Here is a 25080-nt window from a genome sequence, read left to right as displayed (position 1 = left end):
AATTTGTTCATTGAAATAATAAATCTACTCTCTATAAAGTAATATATATTATTTATAAATGATGTTTATTTTCATGTTTGATTTAATATTTTATTGTTATTTTATCAATTTTATGTTTAATAGACTAGTTTTTATTTAGTTTAGGTGTTTTTAAAGTTTTTGTTTTTCAACTTCCATTATGTCAAATTTGGTTTCAGGTTGAAGATTCCCTTGTAGATACATTTTTTGCTCACAAATATCCATTGAATTTGTTCAAGGAACTTTGATTTATGATCAAACCCCAAGATATACGTGATTCATGCAACATTTTATTAATCAAGACATGCTATGGCGTTTTCTTGAATATGGCCTCTTTAATAATAAAAATTTATTTACCTCTGCCACCTGCTACAACAATTCATCAGGTAGAAAAACTGGTCCGAAAACGATTAAGGAGTATATTAAATCTGAAATTTGAAGTAATTTGGTTTTTAATGAATATCTATTTAATTGCATGGAAATAAAAAAATTGGTGTAATTTTTATTAAAACACTCTAAAATCTCATCTAAAACAGTAAAATTTTGATTTTTACTTTTATAACTAAGGAATTCTCCTCAAATACTCTAAAAACACTTAAAGAACTCTAAAATATCTAATTTAAATTTTGTTCAATAACAGTGGATTTTAGGACGTTTTGACAATATAAATAACATTGGATTTGTAATTTATCAATAACAGTGGATTTCCGTGAAAGTTGTCTGACGGACGACATACAAATAAATAGTGTGAAAGAAATTAAATATTTAGTTTTTATTTTTCAATTGCAAAAATAATATGAAACGACTTACAAGGAAATCGTCTAATTATAATAAAATATTAAAGTTTCATTTTTCTTTCGGACAATTTATTTATAAGTCTTCTAGAAAAAGTCAAAATTTTGACACAATTGGGTCAAATGCAAAAACTAATCTGCTTACTCTAGATGATTTATGGAAAAACCGTCGCAGATATTTTCGAGATTTTTTGTTTACAAAGAAAGTTGGACGATTTCCAGATAAGTCGTCTCTTAAAAAACACATATAAAAGTCAATTGCAAAAATAACCTATGTATTGGCCAGACGACTTTCATGTAAGTCTTCTACTGACGAATAGATCTGGAATAAACTGATTTCATAGTTTCAATCAGTGAGATAACTTCCTTTAACACACATAAATCTTCTCCAAATACCCAGAAATTCAAACAAAAGTGACCCACCAAAAATCGTAATTTTGAATGGCTCTATGAACCATAAAAAATTAGAATCAGAATCTTAGATTTTTCTAGATGAATATAAAGAGAAAATGGAAGAAAATGTTGTTTTAGTTCATAAGAAATAAGAAAAAAATAGTGTAATTCGATTTTAGGTGCATTAAGACTTTAAATTGGTTATTCATAGTGCTTGGTGTATTGATGACAATGACAATCTTGTAAATATTTGAAGATGATGAAATTGAGAGAGTAAAAAAACCAATTTCGAGAAGAAAAAAAATTAGTTGCGTTTTCGTAAATAATCTGAACTTTCAAAATGAATAAAGTAAATAAAATTTTCAAAAAATCATAAGTTAGTTTTGTATATGACTTTGAGTTTTGAGTTAATTTTCCAAATAGCTCTTCTTTTTTCTTAAATATGAGTCCTTTTAATCAAAATACAAATACACTTTTTCGTTTTAAAAATAAACGCAAGATAAAAAAAATTAGTGGATATTCGTGATTCATGTAACATTTTCTTAACCAGTGACATGATTTATCGTTTTCTTAAATACGACCTCTTTTATTTTGAGTTTATGGCCATGCAAATACCTTTTTTAGTTTTACCAAAAAGAAATCGTACAGTGCACATATGAATTATTCAGTTTCCGTAATTCGACCCATTTTTCACTGTCACAGTGCAATTACACTAATACATCCATCATAAATAATTGACAGAGAGCGGTCCAAGTGGGTTTAAATACATTATCAATCTCTTAAAAGATCCTAAAATTGACAAATATCTTATACTAAAATATTACTGAACTTTTTTTATAACCAAACTCATATTATTTCTAAAATATATGAAACAAGTATGCTCAAAACATCATTTTCTTAATTTAGTTTTCTTTTACTCCATGCGTATTTCTTCTAAATTTTAAAATTTTACAAGTTTCACAATTTTAATCTACAAAATATACATTTTATTATTTTATTTTCACCTAAAATTTCTCAGACAATAAACATAAAATGAAAGACATAAAATCTGATCTAAACTACAAAGACAAATAAAAATTTCATCTGAATTTAATGTTGAAAATATGGATATAATTTCATTTCACATTGGATCTTTTTTTTCATTCATATTGGATCTTAAGAAGGGAATAATAACATTATGTGCATAAAGACTACCTAAATAATTTGTAACTGTTTATTCACAAAAAAAATAATCGGCTATAGCTACAGTTTATTTCGACTATATGCCAAATTTCGTGGTTATATAAAGATTCAGTAATGAACGCTACAAAAAACATAGTTATATGTTCTTAGCCATTCCAAATTGTGTCTTACTGTAGCCGAAAAGCCACGATTTGGCCACGATGCATTTGTGGCGAAAAAAAACCACGTTTTATTATGAATATTTCGTGTATGTCCTAACAACGTTTTGACACAAATAAAGATTGATTGTTTTTTTTTTTGAAAAAGGGCTTTCAATTAAAATGCAGATAAAAAAATTACAAGGATATGACTTTTTAGATCATATAGTTTGAGAAAGCGTTAAAAAGAGAAGGACAGCCACATGAGCTCCCACACATGGAAATAAGCAAAAGAGAAGTAGAGATGGGGACTAGGTAAAAGTGACATAAAACTAGCTAACACACTAGTAATGATGACCACGACCAGAACGGCCACCTCGACCACGAGTACGACGACCACCCACTTGAGTCCATTCCATTTCTTGCATCTTTTGGGTTGGTTTGAAAGGTCTTCCTCCACGAGACCTTTCTCGTGCTATAAGAACATTAATGTTTTCATAACCTGACAAATCAAACGTCTTAGACACAGACACATTTTCATTTTGAAGCACACCAAATGAGTTGTTTAAGACAATCTCATAAAGATTGATTGTTTCTGGTGGAAATTTGGACTCATATACATAATAGGAATTATATCGATAGTATAACCATAGAACACTTTAGGCTATGATATTTATGAATTAATTTCTATATTGTCATTTCTTACTTTCACTTCATTCTTTTAATGAAATTTATAAATTTAAAAATTACTTATTTGAGTTTCTTAATTACTTATAAAAATCATAATTTTTTTTCTGCATACAAAATGTTTTGAATTTTGTAAAACTAACATATATTTACAAATTGTATATATACAGTTATAATAAAATATTTGTCTATTCTATTTACGAGACATAGAATAGAACTGAAATTATACAAAATGTATTTGATGTATTTTTTCCTTTATTTAATTTTTTCAATTTCTATCTCTATTCCTCTTCCTCATTCCTACTTTCTATGTGTCTCTTTTTTTTCTTTTTTTCTTTCTCTCTCACTTTCTATTCAAATAATAGATTGTTGTATTCTACTCTATTTAAGAAATATAGGATAGATTTGTAATTATACATCCTCCCTCACTCCCTCCTTCCCTCCTTCTCTCTCTCTCTCTCTTTCATACTTTATAAAGAGTATTATTTTGCAATTGTGTTGAATGAATGCTCTAAGTTAATGAAAATTCACATACATGTTTGTATTAACAATTTATGTAGCTTTCATACAATATTTGAATAAACATTACATTATGGTATACTAATCTATTTATCAAAATAGTATAGCTTTTTCCTATGTCGCTTTCACATTTACACTCTCTCATATTCTTTCACTTCTCTCCTCCCTTCCTCGTTCTCTCTCTGCCTCTCTCTCCATTCCTCCTTCATTTCCTTCATACTTTTATCTTTTCTCATTCCTCCTCCCATGCAGCTCCTGATCTCTCCATTTTACTCCTTTTCCCATTCACCAATATAGTAACTACGGTTTGGGTTTGGATTTAGGGTCTACAATTTGGGTTTAGACCTTCAAGGTTAAGGTTTAGATAGTTCCGTTATGGACGATGGTTTGGTTTTACAATTTGGATTTAGGGTTTGGGTTAAGGGTTTACGGTTTGGGTTTAGGGTTTAGAATTTGAGTTTAGAGGGATTTAGGATTTAGGTAGCTCCGTTTGGGTCTACGGTTTGGGTTAAGAAATTATGTTTAGGGTCTGGGTTTAGGGTTTAGAGTTTGGGTTTAGGGTTTAGGGTTTAGGTAGCTCCGTTATGGTTTACGGTTTGGGTTAAGAATTTGGGTTTAGGATTGAGTTTAGAGTTTGAATTTAGGATATATGGTTTGGTTTTAGGGTTTAGGATTTGGGTTTAAGATTTAGGATTTGGGTTTAGGGTTTAGAGTTTGACTTTAAGGTATATAGTTTGATTTAAGGTTTGAAATAAATATACTAAAGAAAATAATTTATTCTCTATTATTACATTTACGTTTGAAATAATCTATACTATATTGACGATATAAATAGAATAGTATTGTTGAAGCGTGTGATGTACACACAGTCACGCGATGTGAAGGACTATATTGTCTTATTGTGTAGCAAAGTGACACAATGTTCAAGACATGGCTATATTCTTCATTTTTGTCTCCACTATGATTATACAGCAAATTCACCCTTTTTAGAATAGTTTTTGTTTTTCTAAAAATTATTTCTCATCCGATCAAGCCTTTCGGAAAATGGTTTTCTTAAAATTTAGGGAAAACTAGTTTTAAAATAACCGTCAATTTCTAAACTAAAACTAAAAACTAGTTTTTTCTAGTTTTCTTGCTAGAATTTTTTTACATTTATCTATTATCAAAAATATAACTTACGTATATCATGGTATTGATAATACCTGAAAAACTTTTTTTTAACGTAACCATATTATTCATTTTGTCATAACCAAAGTCATGCAGTGTTTTAAAAACCGATTACAAAAGTAAATGGAACATATAAAATGAACCATAACAACAATAAGATAATACTTTCCTATTGAAAAAAATGATCGTAACCAGAAAAATCTAACCACATCTACCTCGATTCCCACGGCCTCGGCTCCCCCGTCCACGGCTTGTGTGTTGCCAATGCATCTCCTTAGCCTTTGTAGATGGTTTCACTGCTTTTCTCGCAGGATTCTTTTCTCAGATGGAGTCAAGTAATCCATCGGCTCTGTTTTCATTTTCAGATTCCAGTGTACCTGAAAAACTTTACTATCATAATAATAGATACACGTAACCCACTGCATTTTCTATTGCTAGTAATAATTATTGAGCACATCTACATAAGGCATTTTAAAGTCATTCTTACTATCACAGCTTTTACTAACACTATAACAATATTTGAATAATATTTTATCCAATAATAAATTGATAGTCACATTTTTATTTAATATTATAAATTACATCTGCTAATCGTAACTAAGCTTAATTGTAGTATAACTATTATAATATTTAAATGTAATTTTTATCTAATAATAAACTGATGTAAACAAAATAACTCCTATAATATTTTAAATTTATCAATAAAGAAAATTTAATTATTTCGAAATTAGTTATTATAAAATTATATATATATATATATATATATATATATATATATATATATATATATATTGTTGATAACACTCATGCATACTATATGGAAAACATCCGTGATTAAATTTTTCCATCGTTATGGATTCACGATAATTATAATTTTTTTGACATCAACAAAAATAGATTCAATTAAGATTCTGCAAACCACACTGATAGTTTGATATCTATATGAACTACAAATGACGATTGCTGTCTGACACTCTGTGCAAGGCTATCAGCTATTTTATTCTGTGTCCGGAGAATTATAACTTATTTTTTTGCAGTTTTTTATTTAATTTTTAACATTATTTTGTTTTGAACACCTTGATTTTATTATTTAAAATAATTATATTAAATAAGTTTATGAATGTTTAGATGATTGTATTTTATATTTATTTTTTTCCGAGTAAACATTTTATTTTTCAGAATAAATTGTTTTTTTTTCAGAATAAACCATTTATTTTTCTGAATAAACAGTTTATTTTTATATAAAAAGATCATTTTATTAATTTTAAAAGCAAAAAGCAAAAAATGAAAACCCAAAATCTAAAACAACTATTCATGATTTAAAAAAAAAACTAAAATTTACTGCAAATTCAAAAATCAAAAACCAAAAACTAAAAATCTATATACTATCAAAGTTCAGTTGCATCAACAGCATCTACACTTATACCAAACAAAGTAAAGAACTAAGAAGCGGAAGTAAAGTGATGAGGAGTTACCTTGATATGTACTCTTGGTTGAGGAGAATGCGAGAAGGATTTGAAGTGACTTGGTGAAGGCAGATTGGATGTTGAAAATAAGGATGAGGTTAAAGAACAAACAACAAAGTATTGTTTTCTGGACTTTGGTGAATAATTTTAGAATGGAAGAGAGAGATCTAGAGTAAGTATTCAAATTCTTTGATAATTCTGTAAACATTGTTTTAAATAGATGACAAAGTGATAAAACTAGCTACCAAAACCGTGGGCACTTCACTTCTAGTGTCTCCCTAAATATCTATCTATCTCATTGCATCATTCCGAAGCTCAACCATTAATTATTACTTTTTCACCTCATGTGTGTTAAAAGTTGCTTGCTTCTTCTTGCTGAACCTGATTGGGCTTTTCATCCTTAGACTCCTTTCTATTCTTTTTTTCCTTCTTGGGCATGCATGATCCAAAGTATTACCAGATATGGGCTCCTCCTCCTTGTCGCCACTCCAACAAGACTCTGTCCGAGTGAAGTAGTGTGTGATTGTTTCTTTTCAAATACATTGTCGAGCTAATCATAACAGAATGTTGTCGTCTTCCGATTCTGTGATGAACAACCTGTTCCAGCGAAGCCTCGAGGATCTGTTATGAGCATCAGTTGATTGATATTGGTATGAGGGTCAGAGATGCTAGACCGCAGCTGGTTCGTGTTTCTTGGGCGCTTCTGATTGATCCTGCATCGCTCGGTAACTTGTTCTTGCACCCGGTGTTATCCGCAGCTTCGTGGGTTTCAGGTGAATACGTTGAGTTCTCTAAGAATCCATATGAACTCTCGTGGAGGCGCTTCTACAGCCACGCACTGATCTCTTGCCGCCTTGCATAAGAGCTGTATACATAAACTCAGTTTTAACTCAGTTTTCAAAGTTCTTCTCTTCTGTCTCGGGTCTTACTTTTCGGCCAAGGAATCCAGTTCCGGCTCTACACCAACGGTGGCTTTCACATATGAATCTATATTGAAACTGGCGAATGTGATTGAGATTGGTGTATGGCCGTTATCTGGAGCCTATGATGTTGAAGTGCAGGAGAGAGCTAAGAACGTTTTAGGATTCATTGGTATGGTAAAGAAAGAGATAGCTGAGAAAGTTAACAATGACGCAGAAACTGGTAGAGTCACAGCATCTATGGAAGATGTGTTCTCAGAAGAGCTCGGCCCCGTTTCTGCAAGTGCACAAGAGAGAGTATGTGTACCGGATGGGTTAGAGCTGGAAGAGAATCTCGGGGACCTGGAAGAGATATTCTTAAACCTGTGGAATCGGATTCGGTTTCATGCACGGACGAGATCAGCTTCAAACTCAGAATCAGAGATCAGCAAGAAGCCTCGACGTCGTCATCCACATCTCTTCCACCTGAAGCATCTTCATCTCTGTTAGCTGAGCACTGCGATTATCTTCATCCATGGCATGTACTACCTTAAGGATCCGGATAGCAACGGCACACGAAGCGATTATCCTCCGGCTGATGATTTAGCAAGCGAGATATTGCTTGATCCGAAGAGAGAGGCGGAACATCCTAAACCGAGGCCTGTAGTGGTGAAACTGGACGAGGGACACGAATCAAGAATCATTATTACCTCCCAAGCGAAAACGAAACAGGAGAGTGTAAATGACGATGAATCTTTGTCTCGCGCTCTTCTGGTGAATGCCATAAGAAGTTTGTGTGTTTAAAGGTGCTCTTTCGTAATCTGTCTCTATGTTCTTGCACAAAATTAACCAAGCAAAAGTTGTGTAGTTCTTTTTGTGTATAGAATTTTATGTTTTGGTTTCTTGTGTGTTACTACATTTGTATTTGTTACGGGTGTTACAGAAACATTTTATATAAAAAGACAGTTGTCTTTCGCCAAGTATACTTACTTCATGTTTGTTTTGGTAAAATCTATATTTTTCATGTTTTACAAGACAGAAACATACATATCATTCAAGCATGATGATGATGATGATGATCATCATCACCCATTATTATATTAAACACTAGTGAAAGAGGACAAGACCCACTTTTACTTGTAACTTAACACTCATAATCAGGTAAACTTGTCACTTATTAATCATGATTAACAGTTTGGGGAAGCAACCTTGCAATCGTTGGAGACTTTTTTTGCGTTTGGGGAGCTAACGTATTGGCGGAGGCTAGGGTTCCTCATGTACCCACAAAGGCATGGCTTCTGCTCTCTCAGCTTGGCGCAGCACGACGCCGACGGTGACGAAGATGACATAAACGCCGCCAAACATGGAGACAGTTCCGTCACCGAGCAGGTCACTCCTTCGGCCACCGGAAGTTTTTCCACCGTCACGAGGAGAACCGCTGCCACGAGAGCTAGAACGGAAACCCACATCACCTTCACCATTTTCCGGTTCTTGATTCTTTATGTTTGTGGTTGTTCTGTTTTTAGAAATCAGTATGCTCTGTATCTAGCAAGAGTCCCTTCTATTTATAGAGAAGGAAAGTATGATTAAGGCTTTTAGTGGTCGTTTTCTTTTTTGGAACAGGGCTTAGTGGTCTCAAATTTGTTTTATTTTAAAGGGTTTATTTTAAAAACCAATTGTTGTTATACCTTGTTCATTAGGAAAGCAGAATTAAATGTGAGGAGCATTAGCTAATTTTTTATTTTTTATGGTTAAATAAACTTTAGTTCACTTCATTGTAAATTTTGGTATATACTAGTTTAATCAGATTTCGTGCATTGACTGAAAGCTAAGAAAATATATCTACAATTAATTTTTGAGTACCCTCTGACTAATCTTCGATTTTTCGTTAACTCTTTGAGCCCGGGTCGACCACCCGACTTAGTACGCAGCGCAATTTCAAACACAGCTTGTAACAATGTGATGTATGGCACTAATAAGATTACCCACTATCATGATGTTCTGTATTCTAATCATATTCATACACCGAAAGAAATGGGCCCGCATACATTGTCAAGCACTGAGATCATTCCTCGTGGTGAGTGCCTGAGTGGTGAGTGGTGAGTGGTGAGTGGCGAGTGGTGAGTGGTGAGTCATGTAACATTTACTAGTCGTTATTGTTGGGCATAAAATAACTCGGAGAGATCACGACAGTCATCAGCTGGGCCGAGTTGCGCAAGTTATGCGTGGACAATCTATAGGCCTAATCGATAAAGTCCATTAGGTTAAATGCTGATAATACAAAGAATGAGAGATCACGACAGGGATCTCTAAGCCAAGTTTCTCGGAGGCACGAGCCTCAAGCATCCAGAAAGGCTTTCATAGCATCTCTTAGAGAGATAGAGTAAGTTAGAGATGATATGTTGTTTTAGGTTTAACTCTTAATCATTTATTTTTCTTGTAATCTCTTTATACTCTCTAGGGTTTGTATACCCGGATATCCGTTTTTCAGACCGAATTGGAGCAGATACTGGATCGAATCGTGGATTCGGATTTTAATTCTCAGGCCTAGTTTTATAACTGACTATTTTGTCATTCTTTTCATAGACTGTAAAAGGACCGCTAACTATTCTTTGTAACAAAAATAATCAAGTAGAAATCCCTAGAACATTTACAGAGAAATCGAGTAGAAATTCCTAGAGAGATTAATTTTGAAATTGACCAAAAATTTGACTCTACTATAAGGAGACTCTTCATATGTCACAAGAAAGTCTTTGAGGTGTCACAAGAAGGCTGCGATCAGTTTTGCAATTGATAAAAATAATAAACATTTCATATAAATATTAACAAATTAAACCACTTCTATAAAAATAATTTCATCAGAAGACTTCCACATAAATCTCCTATATCTTTTCAGATATTTTGGTCAAATCTCTGGTTTTGAGAAGAGACTTCTAGCGACGCTTCCGAGATTTCTTGTGACGATAAGAAAATGTCTCCAAAAAGCTACTCACAGCATACTTCTTCAGAAGTTTTCTATATAAGGAAATAAATTTTTTAATTAGATTAAAAAGAGTAGAAGACTTATTAAGAAGTCTATTAGTGCATTAGAATTCTAAAGAAGTCATTTATGCACTAAATTTTAACTGAATTTTTCAGAAATTTGTTAATTAATGCATTAGTAGACTTCTTCAGAAATCTATTAACCCTAAATTTTCAATACGATATAGAGGACTTCTAAAGAAGTCTGTTAGTCCATAACTTTTTGATAAAAATTTTAAAAAATTTATGATATCTAAATCCTAAAATTAAATAGTTTAATTAAATAGCAATAAAAATAATTAAACATAAATTAAATCAACTTATAAGAAGTTTAATATATACAAAACTAAACATTTTTATATCAACTTTTAAGTTCAAAAAAAGTTCAATATTCCAAATTCCAACCTTAAAAATACAAACATTATTTGAGTACATGTTACCAAACTCTAACTAATGGATAATCATGACTTATAATATATATTCAGTTATCTATATTAAAAACAAGTTAGTTATATTAGATTTAAACTTACATGATTTATAATTATTTATATTTTTCTTATTTCAATTTATTTTCAAGAAAAATGTTTTGAATCTCCTTATAAATTAATTTTTTGACTAAATACTCGAGAAGACTTCATTGTCTGGATAAGACGTTGCAGAGGTAATGGTAATAATGTTTACTCTTTTTTGTCTTAAGCGGTCATTGTAATTTCAGTGAAAAAATCGCTTTCGGCTCCTATTATCATGGTATTTTGTCATGCGTACTACCTCATTGCACCCCGCCCTTGCTTTCTGTAACTCTTATGGAACCGGGGCGACGGACTGGAATCTAGGCAACATCAAAAATAATTGAAGATGAAAAAGGCACAACATCACTACTTTATTCCTTTATTCTGTTAAAAGAAAAAGAAGAGAAAACTTTATACTTTACCAAGTACATACAAAATACATCTTTTATTCAGCACGATAACATATTATATTCTAAAACTTAAATTGTCGTAATATTTTTTTTTGACTAAAGGCTTAATTATCGTAATAATTTAGTAGCTAGTTTTTTCATCAACTCATCATTAAGAAGTCAACTCCAGCGTTTTGCGTCCACGTTTATAGACAATCAAGTCGCAAATTAAAGAAAAAGGCATGATAAATTTTGGAAAATAAAAATATACGAAAGTCACTAAAAGTTTATAATCAGCCTTTTCATTTTGGGCAACTATGAGCTTTGCAATTCACATCATCTGAATCAATATCCGAAAACGACGAATAATCTGCTGCTTTAACCCTCCTGCTTAAGCTTCTGCCGCAAACGCCACAACCGCTAAATTGGCGTTTAACTCTTAGGATAGCTCGCCATCCGATTGTACAAGGCTGTTTGATGCAGCACCAGAGAACGCAAAGAGGACAATAGACGCAGAAGCAACAAACGTTCAAAGCTACTTCGGACGGACCAGTTACAGCTGCGTTTGCGTTTGCGACTACGACTTGAGACCTTGTAGACGAAGCGGAGATGGGTTTCCTTGCTTGATTTTCTTCTTCCATTCCTCTTTGGAGTAAAATTTTGCGGTCGTTCATCTCGTTCTTGAAGAAATTCTTGATGGTTTTTATATGTTAATGAACGATTTCTTAATAAAGACGTGTTTCATTTTTATATATTTTTGTAATTTGTTTTTGTCAACATATATTTATGTAGTTTTAATACGCGTCCTTCTGTCGCTTTACAAACTATATAAAACTGCAGACGGTTTACGTGGAAATACTGCCGAATTAGCTGACATAAATAATAGCTGTCTATAAGATATGCATTAAGAAAAGAAACCCTTAAGAAAAATACATTTAAGACCTGTCGCTATTATTCCCAATATTGATATGCCTTTTTGAATCATTCAAAACCACTTGAATTAAGATTTTATAATATATATTTAAAAAAAAAAAGATTTTATAATATATAAGCAGAAATTAGAATGTACAAAACCGTATCCACAAAGGAAATTCGGAACCCTTTTTAAAAAAGAGGTAATTCAGAACTTACCAGAAAACAAATTATAACACTTTTAAAATGAAGATGTTAATCGACGATTTCCGAGTACGAAACTGGCAACAAAAAAGAATGTGAAGTGTTGACAAAAAAGGATGTGAAGTAGGGGAAATCAAATCAAGAGAAGAAACTGTAGTCCTTGGATTCAAGGATGATTTGCCGTAACCCTCCGACTGATGATAGGATCATCAAAAGAACTCCAAGTACTATGCATACCTGTTACATACAGAGATAATCCAATCTCATGGTTACAACTTTTGTTAGGATCAATTTCACAATTTAATTTTAACAGACTAAACAATTTGGACAGAACAAAAGACACATTACCCAGTTCGTCCACCACGACAAGCCAAACCTGTTAGGCTTATAGATAACTAGCCACATTATACAAGGAAGCTGCAGAACAAATCATATAGCGTCTGAAGAGTAAGCTTATGATCATATCTATAATTGAAAACTTGATCTGCATAAGAAATTGAAAGATATTTAATAATTAATATATGTACACTTACAAAATAAGTTGTTGGAGCAAATGCGAAACCTCCAAAGAAAGCTAGTAGGCCGCCAAAGAAAGGTATCATTATTGCAATGAACATCGTTAACGCTATTCTTGCCATAGAAAATTGACAAAAATTATTAATAAAATATATAATCTAGCATTCCAGTTCAGTTGCTATGTTTTTAATGCTATTTGAATTCATGTAAAATTTATCCGATCAAAAATCTGTCTTACATCTAATGCTTCTATTGTTGATTTGGTAAAGAATCAAGAAAATGAAATTGAATAAAACAATGTTAAGCAAATCACAGTCTTCATGTTGAGGTAGAATCTGGATATATTTTAATGTTTCTTTTTGCAATTACAGATCTATGTAATCATATGCAGGACTGGGAGAATATTGTTAGCATTTTTCGGATTTGGATAAATTTTTTATCTTTGTAAGAGATTTTATAAAAGATAAAATCCAGACTCTATAGAGAACAGATTAACGTACTTACCAACAAACACATTTCGTACGATGAAACGAAGAATTGTAGAGGGTTTGAATTTGAGTTTCTTAACTAGGAATGTCTCCACCATGTCAAAAACCGGCATTGCGAATATCTGCAGTTGAATTTTTAAAAATTTTAAATCAGATTTCTTGGGAGAAATTTGATAGGAAGCAATGGAATACCAAAAACCGACTTGGTTTTCATAAAACCGGTACTCTCCGGCTTGATACGATCGATCAGAGAATTTTCATGCATGAACCGATGTAAAATTTATTGGACTGACCTGGTAACTGCCAATGACATGCATAACCACGAACAAGTTAGCTAGTGCGATGGGCCAAACTGGTGTTTTGAGCGATATCAATATGTTATCGGAGACATTATTTCCAAAAACGCCATAGCCAACTAAAGCAATGGGGAAGTAACATAAAGCCACAATCACGTAAGCGACCATTACCCCTTTCCACATAGGACCTTTAGAGGGATTGCTTGCTGTAGAAGGCAATGTTGCTTGGATCTCAAGCACCACACTATGACCTGCATAAGAAAATGCAATGCCCCCAAGCCCTGTAAAGAAGTTTAACACCGTGTCGGCGGTTGTGCCCGCTTTGTAGCCGTACTGAGCATCTTCCTGAACGCCCTTTGCAGCTGTAGCGGTCCAAGCAATTGTTGAATAACTAAAAAAAGACATAATTAATGAATGATATAACATTTTCACGTTTTAAATTTATTTTCTTTTTATCATTCGCAATATAAATCAAGTTTGTACATTTTTGAAAACAAGGATTCATCTAATTATTCGCTGCTCATTACTATCACGTAGAAATAGTGTGGAGATTTAGTATTGTAATACTATTCCTTCAATATATAAGTAATCAACATGGCTTTAAATTTTGTTATGCATGCTTTCTCCCCGGTAATGCGTATATAAGATGATGATGATAACTGATAAGTATATATACCAAAGAGACATGACGGCGGCAACAAGAGAGACAAGGGAGATGGAATTGAAGTTTGGGAGATGAGACAGAACGAAATGAGAAGACGCAAATATCATTATGAAGAAAGTAAGTTTAATCGGTAAGCAATCTTGACAGACGAGTTCATGAAACTTCTTCAATGATTGTCCACCAGTCACCATATAAACTATGCATACTCCGACCTTAATTTGTTAAACCAATTATAATAGAATATCAAAACTTAAGTAAGAAAATGATGGAACATTTACGAATCAGTAATTGTGTATCATCTATAGCTTACTTCGACAATTATTTGCTGAGGGACGATAATATAGAGACCAAGACGTTCACCGAACGCAAATTGGCCAAGTTCGTGATAGCGGTCAAAGCGTTTTCCAGGAACCATCTCGTGCATCTCTACCATTTGCCACAACGTGTAGAGTGTTATTATCCATGATAGTATCAGTACTGTCACGCCCGGACCCCTGACATATATAATAAAATCATGTAACGTTTCAAACATTTGGTTATATAGATGGAGATAATATAATTATATAAAAGAAAAGCATGCAGATCTCTTTCAAGTTTCAAACTAATTGGTGTTCATGTACAACTTCAAATCAAATGTAAAAGTAGTGACATTTTTGTAAGTATACATTACGTTTGGCTCAAAAGTTGCATAGATTTTGTGAAAGAAATATATATCATATGGAAATCATGTACCATCCGAGCTGGGCCATGGAGTAAGGGAGACCAAGAACGCCAGCCCCGACCATGGCGGTGACATTGTGAAACGCAGCGTACCACCATTTTGCGTTTCTCGATGAAGTAATCGGAAGCCAGTCGTCGATATCTTTCTGCCTCTCAAGCCCTTCTACCTATACATAATCAAAAGTCAAAAAAAAAAACTATACATAACCAAGGAAATAATAGTAAAAATAGTTCAAGATTAAACTATATATGTTTTTTTCAAAAAAAAAAGAAACTATATATGTATATCAAGACTAAAGGATCGAGAATGAATGAGTGATCAGACTGACCCGGTGATCAAAAGAAGTTTGCTCCGGCGTCTGCGGAGGAACTCCATTTGTCATCTGAATGTACATTTTTCCCAACAAACTGCGACAAATCTCAACGCTTCTGGTTCTGTATGTAATCTTAAATTACAAATGCTATAAATCATAAAAGTCAGCCTTATTTTCGTTTACTTGTGTGCAAATGGAGGGATCGTGGACGCACTAAATGTTACATATTTGACATTTGAAATATAATAAGCTTTGGTTATTTTCTAATCAAGTTCCAAACTACCAAATAAAAAATGTTTCTTTAACCCAAAATAAATAAAAAAAATTCAACTTTGATTCTAACAAAAAATTTAAACGGCAAAACTTATAAACACAAACAAAAACTGGTATGCTATAGTGGCACTGGCAAATAATTACAAAATCATTTTAAATAGCATAACACTATATACTTTTAATGATGTAGAAATATTATATTTATCATTATTAAATTCATTTCTTTCTTAATATTTAGTTTTTTTTTAATTTTATGTTTTCTTTTTCAAGTAAATCTGAATTCTCATTTTTCAGATTATAATTAAAATTTACCTTTTGATGAAGCTAAGGCATATAATTATTTATAATTTATAAAATATTTTAATCATTGTTAATATTGATATATGTTCATAGTTTCCAAAATTAATATAACTGAAATTAGAAACATAGATGCAATTCAATATATTCAGATAATAAGTAAATCAACTGTTGACCTAAAAACAAACTAAACCGACTATATGTAATATATCTAGATGTATATATACGTCTAATTAAAATAATATAATATTATTAATATAATTTATATATAGATTATAAATTATTTAAAATTAAAAATAAATATCAATCAATTATTATAATATATTATTTTATAAATATTCATATCCATGCATGATAGTACTAAATTAACGTAGATGATCTAAAATATTAACAAACATCAAAGTTAAATTAAATAAACTTAATTTTCTAGTGCAAAGCATGACCAAACCCCAAGTAATGAATAAATTATTTAAATTTTTAATTATTGATATCTTTTAGACCAAAATAGATATTCAGCATATTTAGGATTTTTTTTTTGTCAACAGTGTTTTATATTATTATATTTTATTTTTCAATTATTCCCTTGAAAACAAACGTATTTTCATTTTAAAAGCCCATATGGGTAGTATAATCCGGCAATAAAATGGGCCACATAAGAAGACCCAAACTACTGTTACCGATCAAAACCCTAATAATATATAAGCCTCGTTTCTTGTCAGCTCCATTTTTGTCGCCTCTTTCGAATAAAAACCCCCCAACAGACTCACTCACTCCTCAAACCCTAAAACCATGGCTGACGGACTCGTCTTGAAAGGCACCATGTGCGCCCACACCGACATGGTCACCGCCATCGCCACCCCCGTCGACAACTCAGACATGATCGTCACCTCTTCCCGCGACAAGTCCATCATCCTCTGGAAACTCAACAAGGACGAGAAATCATCCTACGGCGTCGCTCAGCGCCGCCTCACCGGTCACTCTCACTTCGTGGAAGACGTCGTCCTCTCCTCCGACGGACAGTTCGCTCTCTCCGGCAGCTGGGACGGCGAGCTCCGTCTCTGGGATCTCGCCACGGGCGAGTCCAGCCGACGTTTCGTGGGGCACAAGAAAGACGTTCTCTCCGTCGCTTTCTCCACTGATAACCGTCAGATCGTGTCTGCTTCTCGCGACGGCACGATCAAGCTGTGGAACACGCTTGGAGAGTGTAAGTACACGATCTCCGACGAAGGTGAGGGACACAAGCAATGGGTTAGCTGTGTTAGGTTTAGTCCCAACACGCTTGTGCCTACCATTGTGTCTGCTTCTTGGGATCACACCGTGAAGGTTTGGAATCTCTCCAACTGTAAGCTTAGGAACACTCTCGCTGGCCACTCTGGTTACTTGAACACTGTGGCTGTTTCGCCTGATGGTTCGTTGTGTGCTAGTGGTGGGAAAGATGGCGCGATTTTGCTTTGGGATTTGGCTGAAGGGAAGAAGCTTTACTCTCTTGAGGCTGGCTCGATTATTCACTCTCTTTGCTTCAGTCCCAATAGGTACTGGTTGTGTGCGGCGACTGAGAATAGTATTAGGATTTGGGATCTTGAGAGCAAGAGTGTTGTTGAAGATTTGAAGGTTGATCTTAAGGCTGAGGCTGAGAAGTCTGATGTTTCTGCTGGAACCGGAAACAAGACAAAGGTATATCAGTATCTCTTATTCATTTCTACTGAATTAGACGTTGTTATGTGTAGATAAAAAGATTGCTTATTGATGGGATATGTTTAAGTGTCATTCTTGTGAGGAACCTAACTAGTTAGCTCCTGTCTCTCTAATTTATTGAGACGCAATGTCTGAAGTGATTCCATAAAATCCATCTACATGGTTATTAACTTTTGAGAATCTGTAATCAAATGGTTTGGTATGAGATTTGGTTTGACTATAAGGTTGTGTATGTTTCTAATGTGGATGCAAAATGCAGGTGATCTACTGCACAAGCTTGAACTGGAGTGCAGATGGAAACACATTGTTCAGTGGATACACAGATGGAGTCATCAGGGTTTGGGGTATTGGTCGTTATTAGAGAGAAGACTTGAATCGATTCGCTATTTTTTTTTTTATTCTCTCCAATTTTTCGATCGGCTCTTCTGTGTCGGTGTTTTGATATTGAATTTTTTTTCTCTATTTCCAGAACCACTCTCAAAGCATGATGGTTGATCCATTGGTTCTTTTTTCATGTTTTTGTTTTTACACTAGCACCACATAGAAAATCTCAAAACGAATTAAAGATAGTAAACAAGTCTGAAAACATAATACCATATCTATTACCTACTTGGAAAGCATTAGCTAATTCATCTTTCTGAAGACGAGCATCTGTAAGTATCCAATGAGAGTGAAAAGACGTCCTTGCAAGTTACACGAAGCACTTGTGGACTATCAAGGCGTTTTCTTCTAGCGACTAGGTGTCTTGTAAGCGGATGGACTGCTCCTGTGTTCCTATACTTCACTTTACCCTCTGGCATGTGAACAAGTTGGTCCTATTAGAGACCGCATCATCTAGCCTCTTCTACCGACAATACACTCATTTCCCCATCTCTAAAACCAAGCCTTACCACAGCATTTTCAAATCCTGTAACGAAATCAGGAGTTATGAAACAGACGTTGCCAAGTTCGCTTAAAACTAAGTTACAAGGGAATTGACTCAAGTAATAAAGCAGTTCAAAACTTATGAGCTTCTTCATGCGCAAAGTCACCAAACGAGGCAATCAGGAATGACTCGATAATTGAAAATATAATCATTATCGTATTTACCGCTCCAAGTAAGAAACCAAGATTCCATTCGCAACATTTTCAGGTTCTTTAATCACTCAACTGTGCAGTGCGGTGCTCCAATTGCTATGATTTTGTTCGCATTTCACAACACAAGAGTGTATTACAGATATGCGTCTCTATGGACGTTTGTTCGATTTATAATATAAACTATTTATGATAGATCGAAGGTCTCTAATTTTTTCCAATTTGTTGGTTGTTCATATTGCGCTTGGATATAAACCCAATCAAAATAATATGTTATATAATATATTATCAGTTAATATTAACTACAATAACCATTTTTGATGTATTTGTTTATAAATTAAACACAATTGTTATGTTTATATATATTAATAAATCTATATTTCTAAAATAAATGAATACTTCTGTTTTATTTAGATATATAGACATGTCTCTAAGTTTTTTATATATATTTTTTTGACAACAGAAAACTACTCTATAGTAATTCTACCGGAATAGTGAGCCAAACCGGAAGTATCGAATCGACATATAACATAGCTGATGGTGAAGTCTTTGCTCCATGAGCAAGCTTGTCCGCCATTATGTTTTGCGCCTTTGGAATATGTCAAATAAATTTCATTTTTTATTTATCTTTTAGGAAAAATATTAAATTTAAATTTATTCATTGTAATCTTATATTTCAAATATATATGTGAACTATATTAATAATCAAACTGTTTTACCTATAATTGAAAATAACTTTATATGTTTTTTCGATTTTGACTTTTGATTGTATGGTATCTAAAGCGAAATAAAAAAAAGTAAAAACTTTATTACTGTTAAATAGCAGTGATATATTTGTAATATTGATAGACAATAAATAGAACTTAGAAATCTCATGTTTTAATAATAATATATATTTTAAATAATATTATATTTGATATATATTTATTAATAGAATACGTCAATAAAATGTTTTATAAAAGGGCTGGAAGGAAATAATTTGTGTATTGATGACCTGTATATTATTTTCTTACAAAAATGCAGATATAATTTTAACTAAAAATAAGTCAAATGTTATAATATTAATATTTCATAATCATTTGATCTTTTTAAATATATAAGTCAAAACTGACATTATTTTATTCTTATATAATTTAGATTTTTTCAAAAATTAATTTATGTAAAAATTGGTAACATGCTAGGCTATATGAAATATTCGACAAAAGCTATAAAATTAAAGTAAAATAAAATTAAAAATATTATTAAAAATAAAAAATGATAAAAATGCTAACATTTTGTAGAAAAGGAAATATATTAATTTTAAAAGAAATATCTTTTAATCCTCTAGTAATAAATTTGATTCTAAAAAATTATAACCTATTGTAAATTTTATGAATATTCATTTTATCAGTCAAAAGAATACTTATATCAGAAATAGAAATTTGTTTATATTTTATTTAACACGGTTCAATAGTTGCAGAAAAGAAAAGAGTTCAAAGAAACACAAAACTCAATTTTGATATTACAAAGAGCGCCACGGCATCGATCCGTGTCGTAAAACAGCACCAAAGGACACTTTCAACGGTCAGATTTCAATCACTCTCTCACTCTAGTCTCTCCCCCCACCTTCCGTCATTTGCATCTCTCTCCAACCTTCAACCTTTTTTTATCTCTTCCTTCCCACAATAATTTAATTTCGTTGAAATTAAAGAAAGAAACCGAGAAAAACAATATATTCTCTAAAAAGGAAAAAAAAAAACCAAAATCTCATCACCTTCCTTCCTCATCCTCTGTTTTTCTCTCTCTAAATCCATGGATCCTTCACTTCCTCCACAGTTCACAGCTTTCCCTCCCTTCAACAACTCCAACCCTTACGCCCCTCCCCAACACCCCTTATATGGCAGCACCGTCAACTCCGCCGCCGTCGCGCCGCCGCCTAACAACAACAACCAGTTCTTCCAACCCTCGCCGCCAGTTCCTTCTCATCCCTCCGTTATCCACCCTCATTACTCCGAAGTAAGCTATGTCACAGTCCTGACTTGGCTATAAAGGGTTTCTTCTGAATGTTTCTCTCTCTCTTTCTGTGTAGATGATTTGCAGTGCGATCTCTGCTTTGAACGAAGCAGAGGGGTCAAGCAAGCAAGCGATATCGAGGTACATCGAGAGATTCTACACGGGGATACCTCCAGCTCACGGCGCTCTACTCACTCACCATCTCAGGACTCTCAAGAACAGAGGCGTTCTCGTCATGGTTAAGAAATCTTACAAACTCGCAGCTTCTGCTCCTCCTCCGACTTCAGCAGCTGCTGCTGCTCTTGAACCCCCCAGATCTGATTTCAACAACAGAGTCAACGACACCCAACAACAGTTGCCTCCTCCTCCCACATCTGCTCCTCCTCAAACTCAGAAGCGTGGTCGTGGTCGACCTCCAAAGGCAAAACCCACCGCTGATGTTCAGACAAACGGAATATCCACCTTCGGACAGATCGAGTTACCCGTTCCTAGACCGGAGGAGCAGCAGATGCAACTGCAGTTACAGGCTTCACCACCGCAGCCTCAGCCGAGTAAGAGACCGCCGGGTCGTCCTAGGAAAGATGGAGCTTCGCCGACACCGACGGTGAAGGCGGCGGCTCCCGTTGTTTCCGGCGGTGAGGAAATTGCTAAACGGAGAGGTCGGCCTCCGAGCGGAAGAGCTGCAGGGAGGCAGAGAAAGCCGGCATTGGTCTCAGCTCCGGCTTCTGTGTTTCCTTACGTCGCTAACGGTGGTGGTGGTGGTGGTGGTGGTGTTAGACGCAGAGGGAGACCAAAGAGAATTGACGCGGGTGCTTCTTCTGTTGCACTTGCACCACCTAATGCAGTGGGTGGAGGAGGAGAGCTGGTTGCTAAGAGAGGACGAGGACGGCCTCCTAAGATCGGTGGTGTGATCAGGAAGGCGATGAAGCCAAAGAGAGGCTATTCTCGTACTGGAAGACCCGTTGGAAGACCCAGAAAGGTATTAATCTTTCTCTCAATGTCTGTGTGATATCACGTTTAGGGACAATAGATAAAGGTTAGAACTTTTTGGTCTTGTGAATAAATCTCACTTTCCACTCTGAATGTTGTCTCTTTCGAGAGAGTATCTGATTAGTTTCTACAGTATAATTACGTTTGTATCTCTCCTTGTTTGTTTTTCGGTGTACTATTTACATTTATTTAAGATTTTTCTTTGTTTGGTAATCAGTGGCTCGCTTTTGCTTGTAATAATTGTTTAGAATTACATAGGAAAATGCACAAACCGTCCAGCACCGTTTTTTTTTAAGGATAAAATCTTGTTAATCAAGACTTTTGTCTCTTTGACTGTTTCAAACTCTTTCTATTAGTATTGCTAACTACTGTATCATCTAGAGTTAGTATCTTAATTATCTTGCAATTTTTATTCGCAGAATGCTGCGTCGAAGGGAGCTTCCGGACAACAAGATATTAGCTATGGTGAACTCAAGAATAAGTTTGAATTGTTTGTAAGTCCTGTGTGATCGATCCTTCTCTTGCTTTCATTTCCTTTTGGTTCAATAATTTTCCATGCCTTAGTCTACTTCCTGGTCTTTCACTTGCAGCAAGAGAAAGCTAAGGAAATTGTTAATGTGTTGAAAGCCGAGGTCGGGGGAAGTTATAATCAAGCTGTGGTTCAAGCTATACATGACCTGGAAGAGCTAACAGTAACAAAAAGGGAGGCAACGGAGGAGCCACGCCACGTGCAGCCAGATGAACATCACTTTGAAAATGAACCCCAACCTGAGGGACACGGATATGGGCAGGTGCAGACAGAAACAGAGGCTATGCAAGAAGCTCTGTTCTGAAAAGAGCGCACAACTTATAAAAGCTAGCAAGTGGTGGTGAGTTTGTGTGTCGTGTGTGTTCCATGGATATTTCTTTTTTAATCTTGAGGGTGTTTGGAAGAGAGAAACACACAAAATGATGATGATGATGATGATTGTGTCTCTAACCAAACAACAAGGAGAGGTAGGGTAATGTCTGTAAAGTGATTAGGATGTTGCCATTGTTCATGTACCATCATCTCTCTGTTTTCCCAACGTCCGTGTATCTGTGTAGGCCTTTGCTTTGTACCCTCATGTTCCTTAGACTCTCTTTTGCTACTTATTTTATTTGGTGTCTTAGCCTTGTAGGAGTTCATGTTTCTAATAAACGTTATGTAAGTTTTATCTTTCACTTCTCCACTTCTATGATTGTTCTTCAGCCTTTATGTGTCAGTACTCAGTACTATCTCAAGTCATTAAATTTAACATTGCTTATGTCAGTTGCTTTGTTTACACTTCAAAATCCGGTTTAAGTATTTATTGCAAAAATTAGGTAGGAGGTAAACGGTATACTCTTCGCTCACACCTTTTGGACCATTAAACAACCTTTTTTACCTCCAAAAATTTTTGAATTTGAAAAATGGGTATTTTTCATTTTTAGTTATTAAGTTTTCGTGTGAGAAAAAAAGAATTATTTTCTTAAAAGAAAGGGAAAAGAAATCACAAAACTTTTTATTATTATGTAAAACATTGCCTTTAAAAGAAAAATCAACTAGAACTTATAAGTACTTTGAACTACCGTATAGTCAAAAAATAAATTAAAAATATATAACATCACTATGGGGATTTTTACTGTAATTCTTTTGGGATTTGTTTGGTAAATTCTATTTGGCCATTTTTTCATTACTTAAATAGCTAAATCTGTAAATTAATTCGGTAAATGAGAGAGAGGAAAAAAGAAAACAAGATTTGTCGATAACATAAAAGGGACTCCAGGTGGACCCAACAGATTCAGAATCTCAGGGTCGTTCGTTCGTTTTGCTCTCCAAGCTCCCAGCCATAGTGCGCTAATCTATCTTGTAACCGTCACACACTCACACACCATCTCTACTCTTTCTTCTTCGCCAAGCGTTCTTCACTATCTCACTTCGCAGATCTTCGTCCTTAGCTGAAAACAAACAAGGTAACGTGCATTGCCGAAACCCTACCTTTCACTGTTCTCCATTTCTAGGGTTTCGATTTCTTCCGTTGACCACACCTCACTGAGCGCCTTTTTTCTTGATTTCGAATCTTAGATTCCTCATGGCGAGAACAGCTCGAACTCCTCCCGCGTCTCGTGGAACTGGATCCGATGCCGCCGCGGCCGAAGATGCGCAACTTCCTTCCGACTCCACCGCCGCCGCCGGTGCTACTGATTCCCAGAAACGCGGCCGGGGACGACCGCCGAAGTCCAAATCCGGCTCTCAGAACGGCGCCGTTTCCGCTGGGAAACCAAGCGGTCGCCCGAAAAGAAACGTAGCTACAGCAGCTGTTGCGACTGCGGCAGCAGGTAGGCCAAGGAGGTCGAGCACTGTTGTGCGTGCGACGGAGTCTCAGGTCGCGAGTGGAGATGGATCTAGGAAGCGTGGGAGGCCGAAGAAAGATGACGTGGCAGCTCCAGCTAAGAAACGTGGACGGAAAACTAGATCTGAACAAGTTGCTAAGAAGACTGTGGGCAGGCCAAAGAAGGTAACTTCTCTCTTTCATCTACAAAATGTCGATATTGCTTTGAGAAATGTATTTTAGTATATTTTTTATTTACTTTTGACTGTTTCTTTAATGTGGTATGTAACTAAGTGTGTAATTTGTTGATTAGTGTATCTTTATCTGGATTTGCTGATTTTTCTAAAGCTTTTTTTGTTGTTGTATAATGTGAAACTGCAAGTGGTTGGTGTATTTGGCAAGTCGTTATTATCTAATGAGTCAATGTGTGTGTAGCATATTATCATATGCTTATACAAGTGTGTATACTTATGTGTTATGACAAAATCGGTTTTTCCATGGATGAAGGCAACAGAAGGTGCTACTGGGCAGGGAGCAGCAGACCCGAGAGAGTTCAAGAAGAAAGCCGCACTCTTAGTAAGTCAGCTTTCCCCCAACTAGCTTCTATACTGATATTGGTTTAAGATACTGTATTCATTTGCATCAGTTTGGTCTTAGACATTAAATGTTGTATGGACACAAAGATACTAGGAAATATTCAACATTATATAAGAAGGTATAAGATGGAGGGAAATGAATGATCATTTGACTAGTTTCAAAGATGGGGTTTGGGTTTACATTATTCATGTGATGATAATTTGTTTGAATGAATATTTTTGTTGCAGCAAAAGAAAGTGAAGCAGGCTGCAGAGAAGTTGAAGATAGCAGTCTCAGCAATCGAGGAGGTCCAACAGATAGCTGCAGGATTCTAGAAGCTGTGCATGAGACACGTCTACGCAAATCTTAATGGTGTTAGGGAAACATTTGTTTGGAGAAATTAAGACTGATTGGTTGTTTGGTGTTTGAATTTCAATTTAGGTTTTGTTTGTACGTTCGTAGGGAATCGGTATGAGAAGAGAAAACAGTTCAGTGTTAATGGTTCGTACGCTTTGATGATATGTGTTCTGTAGCTCTGACATCTAGTTCTGCACT

The 25080-nt window shown here is 34.5% G+C and overlaps 6 protein-coding genes across 6 annotated transcripts; 3 read left to right on the top strand and 3 right to left on the bottom strand.

Moving 5' to 3' along the window:
• Window positions 1-8258: 8258 nt before the first annotated feature.
• Window positions 8259-8809, bottom strand: LOC108861543 (non-specific lipid-transfer protein 2). Its single transcript, XM_018635427.2, has one exon. It carries the CDS (start codon window positions 8741-8743, stop codon window positions 8450-8452), a length of 294 nt encoding a protein of 97 aa, XP_018490929.1. The 5' UTR covers window positions 8744-8809; the 3' UTR covers window positions 8259-8449.
• Window positions 8810-11353: 2544 nt separating this feature from the next.
• On the bottom strand, window positions 11354-11931 carry LOC108861542 (uncharacterized). The gene has a single exon (XM_018635426.2). The coding sequence runs from the start codon at window positions 11853-11855 to the stop codon at window positions 11484-11486; it is 372 nt and encodes a 123-aa protein (XP_018490928.1). The 5' UTR covers window positions 11856-11931; the 3' UTR covers window positions 11354-11483.
• A 313-nt stretch (window positions 11932-12244) lies between these two features.
• Window positions 12245-15376, bottom strand: LOC108862446 (lysine histidine transporter-like 1). The gene is made up of 9 exons (XM_018636583.2): window positions 15311-15376; window positions 14994-15148; window positions 14572-14755; window positions 14274-14473; window positions 13595-13988; window positions 13318-13423; window positions 12831-12922; window positions 12646-12714; window positions 12245-12534 (listed from the first exon to the last, which is right to left on the bottom strand). Exons 1-9 carry the CDS (start codon window positions 15374-15376, stop codon window positions 12436-12438), a joined length of 1365 nt encoding a protein of 454 aa, XP_018492085.1. The 3' UTR covers window positions 12245-12435.
• Window positions 15377-16591: 1215 nt separating this feature from the next.
• Window positions 16592-18067, top strand: LOC108862447 (receptor for activated C kinase 1B). The gene is made up of 2 exons (XM_018636586.2): window positions 16592-17539; window positions 17820-18067. The coding sequence occupies exons 1-2, from the start codon at window positions 16655-16657 to the stop codon at window positions 17919-17921; spliced, it is 987 nt and encodes a 328-aa protein (XP_018492088.1). The 5' UTR covers window positions 16592-16654; the 3' UTR covers window positions 17922-18067.
• A 2215-nt stretch (window positions 18068-20282) lies between these two features.
• LOC108862445 (formin-like protein 14) lies at window positions 20283-22814 on the top strand. Its single transcript, XM_018636582.2, has 4 exons — window positions 20283-20629; window positions 20703-21605; window positions 22036-22110; window positions 22207-22814. The coding sequence occupies exons 1-4, from the start codon at window positions 20426-20428 to the stop codon at window positions 22447-22449; spliced, it is 1425 nt and encodes a 474-aa protein (XP_018492084.2). The 5' UTR covers window positions 20283-20425; the 3' UTR covers window positions 22450-22814.
• Window positions 22815-23397: 583 nt separating this feature from the next.
• Window positions 23398-25057, top strand: LOC108862604 (putative DNA-binding protein At1g48610). Its single transcript, XM_018636792.2, has 4 exons — window positions 23398-23590; window positions 23703-24135; window positions 24457-24525; window positions 24774-25057. The coding sequence occupies exons 2-4, from the start codon at window positions 23710-23712 to the stop codon at window positions 24858-24860; spliced, it is 582 nt and encodes a 193-aa protein (XP_018492294.2). The 5' UTR covers window positions 23398-23590; window positions 23703-23709; the 3' UTR covers window positions 24861-25057.
• The last annotated feature ends 23 nt before the right edge of the window (window positions 25058-25080 follow it).

This window comes from Raphanus sativus, chromosome 5, assembly GCF_000801105.2.
Source record: "Raphanus sativus cultivar WK10039 chromosome 5, ASM80110v3, whole genome shotgun sequence".
NCBI classification, from domain to species: Eukaryota; Viridiplantae; Streptophyta; class Magnoliopsida; order Brassicales; family Brassicaceae; genus Raphanus; species Raphanus sativus.
This window is presented reverse-complemented; position numbering and strand designations above follow the sequence as displayed.

Coding starts and splice junctions, on each gene's coding strand:
- LOC108862446 (XM_018636583.2), bottom strand. CDS start 15,376: ATGTACATTCAGATGACAAATGGAGTTCCTCCGCAGACGCCGGAGCAA. Junction 15,149..15,310: donor AAACTTCTTTTGATCACCGG/GTCAGTCTGATC, acceptor GATTATGTATAG/GTAGAAGGGCTTGAGAGGCA. Junction 13,989..14,273: donor GCCGCCGTCATGTCTCTTTG/GTATATATACTT, acceptor GTCTTTTTTTAG/TTATTCAACAATTGCTTGGA.
- LOC108861542 (XM_018635426.2), bottom strand. CDS start 11,855: ATGAACGACCGCAAAATTTTACTCCAAAGAGGAATGGAAGAAGAAAAT.
- LOC108862604 (XM_018636792.2), top strand. CDS start 23,710: ATGGCGAGAACAGCTCGAACTCCTCCCGCGTCTCGTGGAACTGGATCC. Junction 24,136..24,456: donor CTGTGGGCAGGCCAAAGAAG/GTAACTTCTCTC, acceptor CCATGGATGAAG/GCAACAGAAGGTGCTACTGG. Junction 24,526..24,773: donor AGAAGAAAGCCGCACTCTTA/GTAAGTCAGCTT, acceptor TTTTTGTTGCAG/CAAAAGAAAGTGAAGCAGGC.
- LOC108861543 (XM_018635427.2), bottom strand. CDS start 8,743: ATGGTGAAGGTGATGTGGGTTTCCGTTCTAGCTCTCGTGGCAGCGGTT.
- LOC108862447 (XM_018636586.2), top strand. CDS start 16,655: ATGGCTGACGGACTCGTCTTGAAAGGCACCATGTGCGCCCACACCGAC. Junction 17,540..17,819: donor GAACCGGAAACAAGACAAAG/GTATATCAGTAT, acceptor TGCAAAATGCAG/GTGATCTACTGCACAAGCTT.
- LOC108862445 (XM_018636582.2), top strand. CDS start 20,426: ATGGATCCTTCACTTCCTCCACAGTTCACAGCTTTCCCTCCCTTCAAC. Junction 21,606..22,035: donor CCGTTGGAAGACCCAGAAAG/GTATTAATCTTT, acceptor TTTTATTCGCAG/AATGCTGCGTCGAAGGGAGC. Junction 22,111..22,206: donor AGAATAAGTTTGAATTGTTT/GTAAGTCCTGTG, acceptor TTTCACTTGCAG/CAAGAGAAAGCTAAGGAAAT.